This window comes from Scyliorhinus torazame, chromosome 3, assembly GCF_047496885.1.
Source record: "Scyliorhinus torazame isolate Kashiwa2021f chromosome 3, sScyTor2.1, whole genome shotgun sequence".
NCBI classification, from domain to species: domain Eukaryota; kingdom Metazoa; phylum Chordata; class Chondrichthyes; order Carcharhiniformes; family Scyliorhinidae; genus Scyliorhinus; species Scyliorhinus torazame.
Window position 1 is genome coordinate 307,697,052 of NC_092709.1, and position 18,443 is coordinate 307,715,494.

Genomic DNA, 18,443 nt, shown 5'->3' on the forward strand with positions numbered 1-18,443 from the left:
AACCTGTATCCAACAAAAATCTAGGGAGGTGGCTTCAGCAGTGTAGACAGCTATTCACTTTAACCCTCGTCGCCAGTTTTGTGAGGGCCACGAAGAATCCAGCACGAGTTGTAGGATCGGAAGAAATAACATTTATTTGCAATAACATATACACAACAGTAGCAGTAACTCCCTTGCTGCTCACTCCTCTCTAGCTGGTTCCCTACTGGCCAGCTTTATTTATGCAGGGAATCGGCAAATGATTTCTCTGCCCCCCTCATTGGGGAAGCTCATACTCCCTAAGGGTTGTGGGATTGCCATGAGACCTCAGCCAGTGGTAAGCAGGCAGGTTATAACATATATTCAAAGTCTCATTGTGTGTGCAGTTTCTAAATACTGTGGAGATCAATTGGGGAGTCTGTCAAAAGTCTGAGATATTTGTGATGTGTTTCCTGAGCTTGATGATGACAGTATTACTCGTCATGTATGGTAGGTAGTCAAGTTCAAACCACCTGGAATAAGAGTTGACTACTCCCAATTGCACTTTACCATTCTGTTTGAAGATGTCTGCTGCTGTGAATGGCCATGGGAGGTCAGGGACCTCACGTAGGTGCAGTAGTTCTTTTACTTGATGCGGCTTGAGTGCATTGCATGGCACACATCTGGAGACTTCCCTCTCCATGTTGGCGTACATGGAGGGCCTGTTTAGTGATTACTTGGCCCTGTATCTGATTGCTTCCAATCCTGAGTGCCCCTGGTGACGTTGCTGCATGTAGTACATCTGAAGCAACATAGGGGCGTCAAATCCCTGGCAATGCACTTTGGTTAGTTCATCTCTGAAGGTGAAGAATGCGTGGAGCTCGTGGGGAAGCTCCCTTGAGGATGAAGGCCACCCCCTCATGTTGATGTTGTGCAGTTATCTGCATGTGATGTGCATCTGTAGGCATCTTTGAGTTCCAAGATTCTATGAGGATCTACGTCTTTCTCACAATCTGCCTTGTGTGTAGTGGGTAGGAAAGCTCTGGCAAGGGCATTAGCCAAGTACAACGCCGTACCAGTTTATAGATGACACTGAGATTGTAGCTCTAGCATCACGTGTTGGATCCATGCACACGCAATGTTAGGATAGTTGAGTGACTGATAAGCAGTTTCAAAACTTGCAGGATGACCATATATGAAGTCAGGAAAGTTTGACAGGCGGAGACTAGATGTGGGCATTCCTTTTTGATCAGTGCATCACAGTTCTCAATGTCAGTGAAGGCCCTTGAAGAAAAAGCTATTGGTCTTCCATTCTGGATGCAGACTATGCCAAGTCTGTGCTGGCAGGAATCTGCTGGTATGAGTATGGGTGCTCCAATGTCAAAGTACTGTAGCACCTGTGGGACTGAGAATGCTTTTTTGAGTATGTTGAAGACCACTGTGCTCCTGCAAGCACCATTTGATACCTGGTGGAGGAGCTGGCAAAGGGGTCCAGTAACCTCAATGTAATAAAAAAGATAATTTGTAATACCAAGGTAGCGCTGTGAAGCACGCTTGTCCACGGGGATGGCCATCTGTCATATAGCCGTCGTCTTATCTGGATCTGGCATCACGTCATTGGCTGTGAGTAAATGGCTCACATAGGGAACCTGGTCGATCCTGAATCTGAGTTAACAGGGTTGAGTTTTAGCTGTATGGTCCGGATTCTGTTGAAGATGAGGCAAAGACATGCATCATGCTCTTGCACAGTACGACTCCAGACCAGGATCTCATCAACAATTACTTCAAAGGGTTGGCCTGCAAAGTTACTCCAGGCACAGCTGGAAGACCTCGCTGCTAGTGGATACCTCTATATCATGAAGAGTACATGAAGAAAACAATATCTGCCTACTGGAGACATGAATGTGGTAAATTTTGAGGATTCTCCATCCAGCAGGATTTGCCAGAACCTGTATTTTGCATCCAAAATGCTGAAAACATTAACTTTGGGCATGTCTGCTGTCACCTGTTCCACTGTCTTCATTGGGTGATGAGGTCTGAGCATCATGTTGTTTAAATGCACTGAGACAATGCAAACCTGACCTTGCCATTTTTCTTCACTGCAACCACCCTTGTTGGAATGCATTCTGTGGCCTCGGCTATGGGAGTTATAACACCCAGTGTTGCCATCCAATGCGGCTTACTGACTACTTTCTGCTTCATGACTATTGGTACTCTTCTCAGAGTACAAATTGTTGGTGGTACCAAGTTAGCTAATCTCATGTGGTATATTATTGCAGGATTTACCATACACGGGTGATGGCCACCACAGGTGGGGCAGGGCGTCCCCTGTGCCACAAAAACTTCTGTTTCCCTCTTAAACTCCCTGTTTACTTTTTCTCTCTTTGTTTAGCATGCAGATGATGATGGCTGTTTGCAGTTTTAAATCCTTCTCTCGCAGCAGCTGCTGGCAGACAAGATCATTGTAGATTCTGACTAATTCATCGTGAAAGGTGCAAAATGCACATTTTTTACTAAGATTTTCCAGGTTGATGTGTAGGATTGTATCGATTCACCAGATCTTTGGTGTTAAATGTCAGATCTTTGGTGTTAAACGCTTGCCTGTCGAGTATTATGTTCCTCACTGGCAAGCAAATATTTTTCAAACTTTGAAAATATTATTTTGGTGTCCTCTTTCTCCTCTTCCATTTGAAAGACAAACTATTAAATCTTCTTGACGGCCTTGGTACCAGTTAGATTTAGTAAGGTGTAAACTTGTATCTTTTTTAATTTGTCCGATAATCCGGTGCCACAGTAGTAGCGCCTCTCATTTTTAAACTTGGCCCTGGTGTCCGCAATGTTTTCATCGAACACAAGCAGGTCGATGCAGCAAAGTCCTTGTGCCATACTGAAACTCCTAACACTGTGAACAAGTGCTGGCTTCCAATGACTGGCTACAAGAACTTAGAGCAGGTTATTCAAGGGCAGCACGGTGGCGTAGTGGGTTAGCCCTGCTGCCTCATGGCGCCGAGGTCCCAGGTTCGAACCCGGCTCTGGGTCACTATCCGTGTGGAGTTTGCACATTCTTCCCGTGTTTGTATGGGTTTCGCTCCCACAACCCAAAAGATGTGCAGGCTAGGTGGATTGGCCACGCTAAATTGCCCCTTAATTGGAAAAAATGAATTGGGTACTCTAAATTTATAATAAATAAATAAATATTTAAAAAAAAACAATAGGTTATTCAGTACTCTAAAGCCGCTCTTAAATGTTTCTACTCTGCCCGCGTTTCAGGAAAACTCCCACGCTTCCCGTTACATGACCATATAAGTCGCTACGTCATCTCATCACCAGTCAATCTATATCACTGATTATCAATTAACTTCTCGCATTAAGCAAATGGTTACTTCATATGACATGTTACCAATGTTGTAAGGGTTGATCCCAATTTAACGGTCACCATCTTAGAATTGGTTCACATATGTGACTAAAATTTAAAGATGATGTTGTAAGACTTCTTACTGTTCTATATGAAATGAAAATCGCTTATTGTCACAAGTAGGCCTCAAATGAAGTTATTGTGAAAAGCCCCTAGTCGCCACATTTCGGCGCCTGTTCGGGGAGGCTGGTACGGGAGTTGAACCGTGCTGCTGGCCTGCTTTCAAAGCCAGCGATTTAGCCCAGTGTGCTAAACCAGCTGCAGCTGCCCCTTTTCCCAACAGCCTACACAATCTATTACATTTCTACCTCTCCTCAGATCCCAAGTCATATCAGACTCAAATGAATCACTGGACGGGATGTTCCGCTCCTGCCGTCGTCAAGAGGGTTTCCCGTTGAATGCGCCATCAGCGGTACTGGCAGATCCCGCTGGCATGACTAGCCACACTCTGTTCCTCTCTCCCCAGATGCTGCCAGACCTGCTGAGTGTTATTACCCCTCCAGCAGTTTCTGTTTCCTTTCGGATTTTCAGCATCTGCGGCATTTTGCTTTTATTTTGGTGCAGACCTGTCCATCAGGCCGGTGAACCAATCAGACAAACAGGACCGCCGGTCCAATCCAGGTGGAGGAAGTTGAAAAATTGAAAACTTTAAAACAGCACAAGCCTGAAATCTGAAATAAAAACAGAAAATCTGGAAAGCTGAACATATTTACTGAAATAATCGGAAGGAAAAATAAATTTCAGCGGGTTTGTGAGTAGAAAGGAAGAAACTATTTTCAAGGGCGGGGAGGTGCAAAATATCAGCTGAGCGGTTGAAGTGACTTTGTATCGAATAAGCTGACACTAACCAGTTCAAAATGTGTTTTTCGTATCAAGCTATTTTGCAGTTGCGTTGACTCACGATATTTCATTCGAGGCTCGTTTCTCTTCTTTGTGCTGCACTCCGCGTCACCCCCTTTTCCCCGGTGGTTGGTACGGTCTGGCCTGGCCTGGCTGGGCCGGGCGGGCGCGGGCTTTAAGCTCGGAGGCGGAGCGGGAGCGATTTCAGTCTCGGGTAAAGAAGAGTAGGTGGTGGGGAAAGAAAAAGCAACAAATGGCTCATCACAGCCCAGTGTCAGCCTGTCAGGGGAACGAGCGTTTTAGGTAGGTTTGCAGAACGATTTACTGACGGGAGGGAGGGTTTGAGAGTGATCCCCAGCAGCGTCAGGGAGTCTCCTGCGAAGAGGGGAGTCTCGGACCCCCCCCGCCAGCCACTGAGAGGAAGAGCGCGAGCAAGCGGCCGTTGCTCGGGGCGGGTTTGAATGTGTCGCGCGGATGGGCTGTGGCGGGAAAAGCAGTAGCGGCCCCCCGTCTCCACCCGCTTCAATCCCGGAGTCTCTGCCAGCGCCACCCCGCACACCCTCGAGAGTTTTTCTCCCCCCTCCGCTCCTCGGTTGTTGTTCACTCCCCAGTGCATATTTTTTCTTCATCCTCAAATGACATTTGATAAAGCTTCCTCTCATTAGAAGCCAAGCATCTGTGTGCATTTATGTATGTGCAAGTGACACTAGCGATAATTGTCTGATTTTTAAATCCCCTCACTCCCCGTTAAGAGTTAAATCCTCCCCCAATTTCCCAAAGAGGGAGCTAAGGCCCGGGCTCACTTCCCCGGCGGGATCCTTTGGCAGAGAAGGGATCCTTTGGCAGAGAAGGAGACACCGGGATCCCGCCTGTGTCCTCCTTTCCCCCCCCCCCCCCCCCCCGGGCCCTGTTTTTCCTCCTGCCGCTCACTGCGCCCGCTGTTTCCCCCTGTGGTCTCTGTTCCCTGACTCTGGTGTTTGTGATTCCACCCTCCTATTGAACGGACTCCTTCCCTCCCGGCAGGAGGAAGCCGCCGCCATGTCGCTGGTCCATGGGCAGGAAGCGAGGAGCCGATGGCAAATTGCGGAGGATGGGCGACTCCGACTCCACCGTGTTTGAGGATGAGAAGGATTGGGACGAAGCTCCTTGCTGGTCAGATGGCAGGGTCTCCAGGTGAGCGGGGAGAGATTTAACACTCGAAGTGGGGGTCTGTCTGAATACACGATGGAATTGGCTTCCTGAAGGATTTGATAACAATTTGCAAATCTTGCATCAAAGCGCCTGAAGTACTTGGGTACACAAACTCTTTAAGGTTGGCGTATTCTTCCCATTGAATACCACTGGGTGTCCAAACTTTAAGCCATTCATGTAATGGAGAGAATTTGCTCAATGCAAATTGACTGGCGCGGTTGCCATAAGTCAAATTGCTTGGGATGTTTTGTGTAATGGGTCTCTAATTTTTGAGGTTTTCAGGAATGTTTTTAAAATTCAAATAACAAAGAGAAGTACAGCACAGGAACAAGCCTGCGCCGACCATGCTGCCCGTCTAAACTAAAATCTTCTACATTCCGGGGTCCGAATCCCTCTATTCCCATCCTATTCATGTATTTGTCAAGATGCTCCATAAACGTCACTATCGTCCCTGCTTTCTTCACCACCTCCGGCAACGGGTTTTAGGCACTATGTATGGGATGTGGGTGTCCTTGGTTAGGCCAGCATTTATTGCCCATCCCGAGCTGCCTTTCAGAAGGTGGTGATAAGTTGCCTTCTTGAATGGCTGTAGCCGCTGAGGTGTATGTTTTAGTGAGTTGAGGAGTGAAGCCATGGCCGGGGGAGGCACAGAGTTGCACAGTAGTATTAAGAATTTTACATTAGGGAGATGAGGGTGGTTTAAAAAATGGTATGATGGGGATAAGCAGCAAGCCCCGTGAGGTAGGGATAGAAGTAGGTAGCCTCTTGAGGGAGGGACTTTTTCCACAGGGTGTGGGTGCTGTTGACAAAACTAGCATTTGTTGCCCATTCCTAACTGTCCTTGAACTTAATAGTTCACCAGGCCATTTCCGAGGGCAATTTTAAAAATTCATGGCATGTGGGTGTTGCTGGCTTGTTCGCGCTTATTGCCCATCTCTGTCGCCTTTGAAGTGCTAAAATCCATGTGGTGTAGGTACACCCACAGTGCTGTTCAGGAAGGAGTTCCCAGTGACGGTGAAGAAATGGCATTATAGTAAGTCAATATTGTGAGTGTCTTGGAAGAGGAACTTCAGATAGTGGTTTCGTCCTTCTAGATGGTAGCGGTCATGGGTTTGGAAGGTGCTGCTTAAGCAATCTTGGTGAGTTCCTGCAGTGCATTTGGTGATCAGGAGTTTTTCAATGTGCGCGTCGCGACCTGGTGAGGTGCAGGAGGGTCGCGGAGCAATCAGTCGCTGCGTTTCTATGGTGGTCCTGATCGTGGGAGAAGCACCCAATGGCTGCAACTGAAATTTTGTTTTGGAGAATGGCAGCTACTACCGCCTTTTTAAAATCAAGAAATTAGGCTGTGTGCAGCCTTCCAGCCAGAAGCCGCAGCAGTGAGCATGTTGCACGTCTCTATGTGTGCACCCTGTATGTGTGTGCTTTTGGCATCAAATCACAGAGAAGAGCATCTTGCATTTTCTAGCTGCTGGCAAGCAAGGCAAGAAAATTGTGAGGGTGAACTGTTTTTTTTACAAGTAAGAGACGACCAGAGACACACACAGGCAGTGTACTTACTGGCCAGGATCTTGCATCTGAACCTGCTGGAGAGAGCTGCTAAGGAGAGTCCACAGCAGGACAGAGCACTGAGCTCCAGCACCTCTGTTGAGGGGGGGGGGGGGCGGGGGGGAGAAAGAGTTCAAAAGACACTATTGTGGACAGTACTCACTGGCACTATTAAAGCCATACCTCATGAAATCATCTTTATACTGCTTTGTTCCCAATTTCAATTTCTTAATTGTTTATTCACCAGAGGCCATGGAGATCTGTGTACAGCTCACACCAGCACTGCTTTGCCCTGCCGTGGACTCTCCTGTAACTCTTCTGCAGATTAAATTATGAGATCTTGGCCTGTTTGTGTCTCTGGCCCTCTCTTCCTTTATTACAAAATAATACATCTTCAGTTCTTCACACAGTCCTGTTGCTTGCTGGCAGCTACAAAATGGAGAATCTCTCCTCCATGTTTTCACACCCAAAGCATGGATGTACAGAGAGCGTGGCATCGGTGTACGTGCAGGCACGTGACAACTCTGCCACTGGCAGAAAGACTTCATCGTTCATATTTAAAGGCCGGTCGTAGCTGGCATTCTCTTTTTTTACTTTGAAACTTTATTTCTAATGCCTGATTTTTCCAAGTTTATGACTTTTTACTACTGAAATTTAAAACCATTTCAGTTGAATATGTGCATCCTTACATACACAAACTTGGTTTAAAATATATTCCCATTTCTTTAGAAATTTATGATGTGGCGATGCTGGTAGTGGATTGGGTTGTGCACAGTAAGAAGGCTTGCAACACCATGTTCAAGTGCAACTGGTTTGTTTGGAATCACTAGCTTTCGGAGTGCAGCTCCTTTTATCGGGTGAGTGATGAAGGAGCTGTGCTCCGAAAGCTCCAAACAATCCTGTTGGACTTTAGATATTTAAACAAGTATAGAAAAATGTACAATCTTGTTTTTATTGTAGACAAGATGAAGTAACTTGTCAAGCACATAAAATGGCACGATATCTCTTGCTGGTTCCACTGCATTGCACTATCCAAACATCCAAATCATCGCCTTCTCCATTCTCACCAAAAGCACTTACTTCCTGGCTTCTTGGGAGTGGTGAGAGTGATGACTGTCTATGTTGACATGTATCAGTTGTATTGACTACCCTCATTTGATCCATATTCCTCACTGACAAACCTGGCCTGGCTTCTCTCTCACTGTCCTGCAGCTGCATCCACCCTAGTCACAGACTGCTGACCACTACACATCATGGGAGTGCAAGCGAATGTTGTGCCGGCCTTTGAATAGCTTGATCACGAAGCCTCAGGTCACATACTGCCGATCGGTGGCGGGAGACAAGCCGAGCAGTGTGCAGAGAGTGAGCATCAGAGCGAAGCTCCAATCTAGGGCCAGCACTGTTAGCATCGCGCGTCCACGTGGATGTCCATCGGCCCATGCACCCCGCCCCGCACGTGCGTGGTGCACAGCCCCACCCCGCCCCTCAAACGGTGCAGCCAATCAGAAACTGTCCGCAGCCGGCATTCTTAAAAGCCGGTAGCATCTGTTGGGGACTTCTTCCCGCGATCGGGAATTCCACAACCAATTGCCCTGTGACCCTCCAGACACCCACCTGCGGGTAGGTGAATTTGAAAAACCCTGTGATAAAGGGTTTAAAGATGGAACTTTGCCATCACAAGGACTGTGCGGTGGTCACGCCTACCAATATGATCATAGACAGATGCATCTTCGACGGGTATATTGGCAAGGAAGAGATCAAGTAGGTTTTTGCGTCTTGGTGGTTCCCTCAGTACCCAGTCGAGTACTTCCTTGTTTAAGACTCAGCCAGTTTGGTCAGAGTAGTGCTACCGAGCATTCTTTGTGATGCATAGTGGAGGAGTTTCCTTCTGATTGCCACTGACTTCAATTTGGTCGGGCTTCTTGATCATAGAATTTACAGTGCAGAAGGAGGCCATTTGGCCTATTGGCTCTGCACCGACCCTTGGAAAGAGCACCGCACTCCACCCAAATCCACGCCTCCATCCTATCCCAGTAACCCCACCTAACCTTTTGAACACTTAAAGGGCAATTTAGCATGACCAATCCACCACATACATAGATAGGAGGCCATTCGGCCCATCGAGTCTGCACCGGCTCTTGGAAACCCTACCCAAGACCACACCTCCACCCTATCCCCATAACCCAGTAACCCCACCCACCACTAAGGGCAATTTTGTACACTAAGGGCAATTTAGCATAGCCAATCCACCTAACCTGCACATCTTTGGACTGGGAGGAAACCGGAGCACCCGGAGGAAACCCACGCACACACTGGGAGAACGTGCAGACTCCACACAGACAAGTGACCCAAGCCAGGAATCGAACCTAGGACCCTGGAGCTGTGAAGCAATTGTGCTAACCACTATGCTACCGTGCTGCCCCCTTTGAACTGTGGGACAAAACCAAAGAACCCGGAGGAAACCCACGCAGACACTTGAAGAAAGTGCAAACTGCACTCAGACAGTCACCCAAGGCCGGAATTGAACCTGGGACTCTGGAGCGGTGCGACAGTAATGCTAACCCCTGTACTGCCCCTGCCACACTCTATAAAATACTGCCTTTAGGTCAAGGGCAGTTTTCCTCAACTCGGGTTCAGCTCTCTTATCCATGTTTTGACCAAGACTGTAAAGTAGTTTGGAGTGTGCACTGCTGGAACCCAAAATCGGCATCATTGAGCAGGCTGTTGCTGAATTTTTTTAAATAATTATTTTATTGAAAATTTTTGGTCAACCAACACAGTACATTGTGCATCCTTTACACAATATTATAACAACACAAATAACAATGACCTATTTTATAAACAAAAAATTAATAAATAACAAAAGAAAACTAACCCTAATTGGCAACTGCCTTATCACAAGTAACACTCTCCAAAAATATAATTTAACAGTCCAATATATAATTATCTGTCGCAACGACCTATACATATTATACAGTATATATTAACAACCCTGAGAGTCCTTCTGGTTCCTTCCTCCTCCCCCCCCCGATCCTGGGCTGCTGCTGCCTTCTTTTTTCCATTCCATCTATCTTTCTGCGAGGTATTCGACGAACGGTTGCCACTGCCTGGTGAACCCTTGAGCCGACCCCCTTAGAACGAACTTAATCCGCTCTAGCTTTATAAACCCTGCCATGTCATTTATCCAGGTCTCCACCCCTGGGGGCTTGGCTTCTTTCCACATTAACAATATCCTGCGCCGGGCTACTAGGGACGCAAAGGCCAAAACATCGGCCTCTCTCGCCTCCTGCACTCCCGGCTCTTGTGCAACCCCAAATATAGCCAACCCCCAGCTTGGTTCGACCCGGACCCCCACTACTTTTGAAAGCACCTTTGTCACCCCCATCCAAAACCCCTGTAGTGCCGGGCATGACCAAAACATATGGGTATGATTCGCTGGGCTTCTCGAGCACCTCGAACACCTATCCTCCACCCCAAAAAATTTACTGAGCCGTGCTCCAGTCATATGCGCCCTGTGTAATACCTTAAACTGAATCAGGCTTAGCCTGGCACACGAGGACGATGAGTTTACCCTGCTTAGGGCATCTGCCCACAGCCCCTCCTCGATCTCCTCCCCCAGCTCGTCTTCCCATTTCCCTTTTAGTTCATCTACCATAGTCTCCCCTTCGTCCCTCATTTCCCTATATATATCTGACACCTTACCATCCCCCACCCATGTCTTTGAGATCACTCTGTCCTGCACCTCGTGTCGGGAGCTGCGGGAATTCCCTCACCTGTTGCCTCGCAAAAGCCCTCAGTTGCATATACCCGAATGCATTCCCTTGGGGCAACCCATATTTCTCGGTCAGCGCTCCCAGACTCGCGAACTTCCCATCCACAAACAGATCTTTCAGTTGCGTTATTCCTGCTCTTTGCCACATTCCATATCCCCCATCCATTCCCCCCGGGGCAAACCTGCCATTCCCCCCCGGGGCAAACCTATGGTTGTTTCTTATCGGGACCCCCCCCCCCCCCCCCCCAGGCTCCAGTCTTTCCCCTATGCCGTCTCCACTGTCCCCAAATCTTCAGTGTAGCCACCACCACCGGGCTTGTGGTGTAGTTCCTCGGTGAGAACGGCAATGGGGCTGTCACCATAGTCTGTACGCTAGTACCCCTACAGGACGCCCTCTCTAATCTCTTCCACGCCGCTCCCCCCTCCTCTCCCATCCACTTACTCACCATTGAAATATTAGCGGCCCAATAATACTCACTTAGGCTCGGTAGTGCCAGCCCCCCCTATCCCTGCTACGCTGTAAGAATCCCTTCCTCACTCTCGGGGTCTTCCCGGCCCACACAAAACCCACGATGCTCTTTTCGATCCTTTTTTAAAAAAGCCTTCGTGATCACCACCGGGAGGCACTGAAACACAAAGAGGAATCTCGGGAGGACCACCATGTTAACCGCCTGCACCCTCCCTGCCAGTGACAGGGATACCATATCCCATCTCTTGAAATCCTCCTCCATTTGTTCCACCAACTGCGTTAAATTTAACCTATGCAATGTGCCCCAATTCTTGGCTATCTGGATCCCCAGGTAACGAAAGTCCCCGGCTGTTGCTGAATTAAGTGCTGCTTGATAGCACTGGCATCTGCACCTTCATCACAGTTTGCTGATAATCGAGAGTAAACTGATGGGGTGTAATTAGATTGTTCCTGCTTTTTGTGTGCAAGACATACCTGGACAATTTTCCACATTGTTGACACTGTATTGGAATGACTTGTCTTGAGGTGTGGCTAGTGGAGCACAGGTTTTGGTATTAGTTTAAGTGTAACTATCATTTTGTAATTCGAATTAAAAAGTTAAGTTTTTTTCTGCTAAAATTGATGGAAGCCATTTTAATAAAAGCTAAACCAGTCAGATTAGTTAAGTAGACAACCATAATTGTGAGACAATTAAAGAATGTAATTCATTAATTTTAAAAATATATATATTTATTGAAGTTTAACAATTTTTCACCCTTACAAACAAACCCCCGCCCCTCGTAACAAAATAGAAAGAAAACGCACATAGCAAGATATAAACATGGTAAAACAATATGTTACAGAGCTTTGTACACTGGATTCCTCCCGTACATGCCAGTTTTTCAGATCTTTCATGTGTTCTCTTGCTCATACCCCCCAGGCAGACCCCCCCCCCCCCCCCCCCCCCCCCCGGGTTGCTGCTGCTGCTGACCGACCTTCATCTAACGCTCCGCGAGATAGTCTAGGAACGGTTGCCACCGCCTGTAGAACCCCTGCGCAGACCCTCAAGGCAAACTTTATCCCCTCCAGCTTAATGAACCCAGCCATGTCATTATTCCAGGTCTCCACGCTGGGGGGCTTCACCTCCTTCCACATTAGCAAGATCCTTCGCCGGGCTACTAGGGACGCAAAGGCCAGAATGCGGGCCTCTTTCGCCTCCTGCACTCCCGGCTCATCCACTGCTCCAAATATTGCTAGCCCCCAGCTTGGCTTGACCCGGGCTTTCGCCAACTTAGATATTGTTCCCGCCACTCCCCTCCAGTGCTGGGCATGACCAGAACATATGGACATGGTTTGCCGGACTTCCTGAGCACCTCTCACATCTGTCCTCTACCCCAAAGAACCTACTCAGCCTCGCCCCCGTCAAGTGCGCTCTGTGAACCACCTTAAATTGTATCAGGCTAAGCTTGGCACACGAGGAAGAGGAATTAACCCTACCGAGGGCATCAGCCCATGGCCCCTCCTCAATCTCCTCCCCCAGCTCCTCCCATTTACCCTTCAGCTCCTCTACCAACGCCTCCACCCCTTTCATCTCCTGGTATATTGCCGACACCTTGTCCTCTCCCACCCATACGCCCGAGATCACCCTGTCTTGAATTTCCTGTGCCGGGAGCAACGGGAATTCCCTCACCTGCCGCCTCACAAACGCCCTCACCTGCATGTATCTGAAAGCATTTCCCGGGGGTAGCCCAAACTCCTCTAGTGCCCCTAGGCTCGCAAACGTCCCATCAATGAACAGGTCCCCCATTCTTCTAATCCCCGCCCGATGCCAGCTCTGAAACCCCCCCTGTCCATCCTCCCCGGGACAAACCGGTGGTTACCCCTGATCGGGGACCACACCGAGGCCCCCATTGCATCCCTGTGCCGTCTCCACTGGCCCCAGATCTTTAGCGTTGCCGCCACCACCGGACTCGTGGTGTACCTTGACGGCGAGAGTGGTAGCGGTGCCGTCACCAGCGCCCCCAGGCTCGTTCCTTTGCAGGACGCCATCTCCAACCTCTTCCAGGCCGCCCCCTCTCCCTCCATCACCCACTTACGGATCATCGCCACATTTGCTGCCCAGTAGTAGCTCCCCAGATTCGGCAGCGCCAACCCTCCTCGGTCCCTACTGCGCTCCAAAAACCCCCTCCTTCCCCTCGGTCTTATTCACCCACACAAACCCCATAATGCTCCTGCCTACCCTCTTTTAAAAAAAGGCCTTGGTGATCACGATGGGAAGGCACTGAAACACAAACAGAAACCTCGGAAGGACCACCATTTTGACCGACTGCACTCTACCCGCTAGAGAGAGCGGTAACATGTCCCATCTTTTGAAGTCCTCCTCCATCTGCTCCACCAGTCTCGTCAGATTCAGTTTCTGTTGGGCCTCCCAACTCCTGGCTATCTGGATCCCCAGGTACCGAAAGCTCCCCTCCGCCCTCCTCAGCGGTAGATCGCCTATCCCCCTTTCTTGGTCCCCTGCCTGTACTACAAAAAGCTCACTCTTCCCTACATTAAGCTTATAGCCCGAAAAATCCCCAAACTCCCTTAGAGTCTGCATGACCTCCACCATCCCATCCACTGGATCCGCCACATACAGCAACAGGTCATCTGCATAAAGCAACACTCTATGCTCCTCTCCCCCTCGGACCACCCCCCCTCCATTTCCTAGACTCTCTTAATGATATGGCCAAGGGTTCAATTGCTAATGCAAACAACAGGGGGGACAGAGGGCACCCCTGCCTTGTCCCACGGTACAGATGAAAATACTCCGACCTCCGCCGATTCGTAACCACACTCGCCACCGGGGCTCTGTAAAGGAGCTTAACCCAGTTAATAAACCCTCCCCCGAACCCAAACCTACGCAGCACTTCCCAGAGGTACTCCCACTCTACTTGGTCAAAGGCCTTCTCTGCGTCCATAGCTGCCACTATCTCCGCCTCTCCCTGCACCAATGGCATCATTATCACGTTTAGGAGCCGCCGCACATTGGTGTTTAGTTGCTTGCCCTTTACAAATCCCATCTGGTCCTCGTGAATCACCCCCGGGGCACAGTCCTCGATCCTCGTAGCCAGCACTTTTGCCAGCAACTTAGCATCAACGTTGAGGAGCGAGATCGGCCTGTACGATCCACATTGCAGTGGGTCCTTGTCCCGCTTCAGGATCAAAGAAATCGTCGCCTCCGACATTGTCGGGGGCAGGGTCCCTCCCTCCCTTGCCTCATTAAAGGTCCTCACTAGCAGCGGGGCCAACAGGTCTACGTACGTCCTGTAGAACTCCACTGGGAACCCGTCCGGTCCCTGGCCCTTCCCTGCCTGCATACTCCCCAAACCCTTGCTCAGCTCCTCCAACCCAATTGGTGCCCCCAAACCAGCCACCTCTTGCTCCTCCACCCTCGGGAATCTGAGTTGGTGTAGGAATCCTCTCCTCCCCTCTTCCCCCGCTGAGGGCTGGGATCTATACAGCTACTCATAGAAGGCCTTGAATGCCTCATTTATTTTCGTCGCACTCCGCACCGTAGCTCCCCTTCCATCCTTGACTCCACCTATTTCCCTCGCTGCCATCCTCTTACGGAGCTGGTGTGCCAGCATCCGACTTGCCTCTTCCCCATACTCGTATGTCGCCCCCTGCGCTTTCCTCCACTGTGCCTCTGCCTTCCCTGTGGTCAACAGGTCAAACTCTTGTCTGGAGATGTCACCTTTCCCTAAGTAATCCCTCCTCGGGGTGCCTCTGCATATCTTCTGTCCACTCATAAAATCTCCCCCACTAACCTCTCCCTTTCCATGCCCTCTATCTTCTCCCTATGAGCCCTGATGGAGATTAGTTCTCCCCTGATCACCGCCTTCAGCGCCTCCCATACCACCCTCACCTGCACCTCCCCGTTGTTGTTGACCTCCAAGTACCTTTCGATACACCCCCTCACCCTCCCACACACCACCTCATCTGCTAACAGTCCCACATCCAACCGCCACAGCGGGCGTTGGTCCCTCTCCTCTCCCAACTCCAGTTCCACCCAGTGCGGGGCGTGATCTGAAATGGCTATGGCCGAATACTGCGTTCCCTCCACTTTCGGGATCAGCGCCCTGCCCAGAACAAAAAAATCTATCTGGAAGTAGGCTTTGTGCACGTGGGAGAAAAAAGAAAATTCCCTGGCCTGCGGCCTGGCAAACCTCCACGGGTCCACTCTTCCTCCTCCCCCCCCCCCCCCCCCACCACCTGATCCATAAACCCCCTAAGCACCTTGGCCGCCGCCGGCCTCTTTCCGGTCCTAGATCTGGAGCAATCCAGTGCTGGGTCCAACACTGTATTAAAATCCCCACCCATTATCAAGCTTCCTACCTCCAGGTCTAGAATGCGCCCCAACATGTGCTTCATGAATCCGGCATCATCCCAGTTCGGGGAGTATACATTTACCAATACCATCCACGTCCCCTGCAACTTACCGCTCAACATCACATATCGACCTCCGTTGTCCACTACGACATTCTTGGCCTCAAACGACACCCGCTTCCCCACCAATATTGCCACCCCTCTGTTCTTCGCGTCCAGCCCCGAATGGAATACCTGTCCTACCCACCCCTTTCTTAACCTGACCTGATCCGCCACCTTCCGCCCCGACCACCTCTTCTGTGTCCCATTCGGCCAGTGCAGCAGCCTTGTAGTATGCCTTGGGATCGCAAGTGCACATCTAAATATTTTTTAGGATCTCCTGCCTCCATCGCCCTTTCAGGCAGTGAGTTTCAAACTCCCATCATCCTCTGGGTTTAAAAAAAATAAAAAAATTCCTTCCTACCCCTTAAATCTAGGCATTGTTTCCTCCACCAAGGGAAAAGTTTCTTCCAACCTAATCTATGTCCCTCATAATTTTATATATCTCGATCTCCTTTGCTCTAAGGAAAACAACCGAAGTCTATCCAATTTTGATTCATAACTAAAACTCTCCAGCCCAGGCAACGTCCTGGTAAATCTACTTTGCATCCTTTCTAGTGCTATCACATCCCTCCTATAATGTGGATTCTAGAACTTCACACCATACTCTAAGACCTAACCAACGTTTATACAGTTCCAGCATAACCTCCCTTTTCTTAACTCTATGCCTCTGCTAATAAAGCCAAGTATACCATATGCCTTCGTAACCACTGCATCCCACCTGCTCTACTACCTTAAGTGGCCAGTGTACATGCTCACCAAGGTCTCTGATCCTCGGTGCTTCCCAAGGTCCTGTCATTTAACATGTATTCCCTTGATTTGTTTGTCCTTCCCAAGTGCATCACCTCACTTATCCAGATTGAATTCCATTTGCCACTGATCAGCCCGACTATGTCCTACTCGAAGACCATCTTCCTCACTATTGACCACCCCATCAATTTTTGTATCCACAAACTTACTGATCAACCCTCCTACATTCATATCTAAATAATTTATATAAACCACAAACCGGAAGGGCCCCAACACTGATCCCTGCGGGATCCCACTGCACACAGGCTTCTGCTCAGAAAAGCATCTCTCTACCATCATCCTCTGCTTCCTGTCACTTTGCCAATTTTGGATCCAATTTGCCAAATTTCCTTGGACCCCCCCCTGGGCTCTTTTGCGGTCAGTCTCCCATAGAACATGGGTACAGCACAGAACAGGCCCTTCGGCCCACCATGTTGTGCCGAACTTTTGTCTTAGATTAAGAACAAATTAATCTACACCTGATCATTCTATGGTAATCCATGTACCTATCCAATAGCTGCTTGAAGGTCCCTAATGTTTCCGACTCAACTACTTCCACAGGCAGTGCATTCCATGCCCCCACTACTCTCTGGGTAAAGAACCTACCTCTGACATTCCCCCCCCATATCTTCCACCATTCACCTTAAATTTATGTCCCCTTGTAATGGTGTGTTCCACCCGGGGAAAAAGTCTCTGACTGTCTACTCTATCTATTCCCCTGATCATCTTATAAACGTCTATCAAGTCTCCCCTCATCCTTCTCAGTTCTAATGAGGAAAGGCACCCTCAACCTTTCCTCGTAAGACCTACTCTCCATTCCAGGCAACATCCTGGTAAATTTCCTTTGCACCTTTTCCAAAGCTTCCACATCATTCCTAAAATGAGGCGACCAGAACTGTACACCGTACTCCAAATGTGGCCTCACCAAAGTTTTGTACAGCTGCATCATCACCTCATGGCTCTTAAATTCAATCCCTCTGCTAATGAACGCTAGCACACCATAGGCCTTCTTCACAGCTCTATCCACTTGAGTGGCAACTTTCAAAGATCTATGAAGATAGACCCCAAGATCTCTCTGCTCCTCCACATTGCCAAGAACCCTACCGTTAACCCTATATTCCGCATTCATAGTTGTCCTTCCAAAATGGACAACTCTCACTTTTCAGGGTTAAACTCCATCTGCCACTTCTCAGCCCAGCTCTGCATCCTATCTAGGTCTCTTTGCAGCCCTCCTCACTATCCACAACTCCACCAATCTTCGAATGGTCTGCAAATTTACTGACCCACCCTTCAACTCCCTCATCCAAGTCATCATTAATGAAAATCACAAACCGCAGAGGACCCAGAACTGATCCCTGCGGTACGCCATTGGTAACTGGGCTCCAGGCTGAATATTTGCCATCCACCACCACTCTCTGACTTCTATCTGTTAGCCAGTTCGTTATCCAACTGGCCAAATTTCCCACTATCCCATGCCTCCTTACTTTCTGCATAAGCCTACCATGGGAAACCTTATCAAATGCCTTACTAAAATCCATGTACACTACATCCACTGCTTTACCTTCATCCACGTGCTTGGTCACCTCAAAGAATTCAATAAGACGTGAGGCAAGACCTACCCCTCACAAATCCATGCTGACTATCCCTAATCAAGCAGTGTCTTTCCAGATGCCCAGAAATCCTATCCCTCAGTACCCTTTCCATTACTTTGCCTGCCACCGAAGTAAGACTAACTGAACTGTAATTCCCAGGATTATCCCTATTCCCTTTTTTCAACAGGGGCACGACATTCGCCACTCTCCAATCCCCTGATACCACCCCTGTTGACAGTGAGGATGAAAAGATAATTGCCAACGGCTCTGCAATTTCATCTCTTGCTTCCCATAGAATCCTTGGTATATCCCGTCAAGCCCGGGACTTGTCTGTCCTCAAGTTTTTCAAAATGCCCACCACATCTTCCTTCCAAACAAGTATCTCCTTGAGCTTACCAGTCTGTTTCACACTGTCCTCTCCAACAA

The 18,443-nt window shown here is 49.0% G+C and overlaps 1 protein-coding gene across 2 annotated transcripts in view; it reads left to right on the top strand.

Annotated features, from left to right (window-relative positions):
- The first annotated feature begins 4,337 nt into the window (after positions 1 to 4,337).
- Positions 4,338 to 18,443, top strand: part of slbp (stem-loop histone mRNA binding protein) — a 56,302-nt gene continuing 42,196 nt past the window's right edge. For both annotated transcript variants that reach the window (XM_072497530.1, XM_072497529.1), the window contains exons 1-2: positions 4,338 to 4,516; positions 5,237 to 5,386. In XM_072497530.1, coding sequence (XP_072353631.1) covers positions 4,467 to 4,516; positions 5,237 to 5,386 — 200 coding nt within the window. In that variant the 5' untranslated portion in view covers positions 4,338 to 4,466. The remainder of the gene's footprint in view (positions 4,517 to 5,236; positions 5,387 to 18,443) is intronic.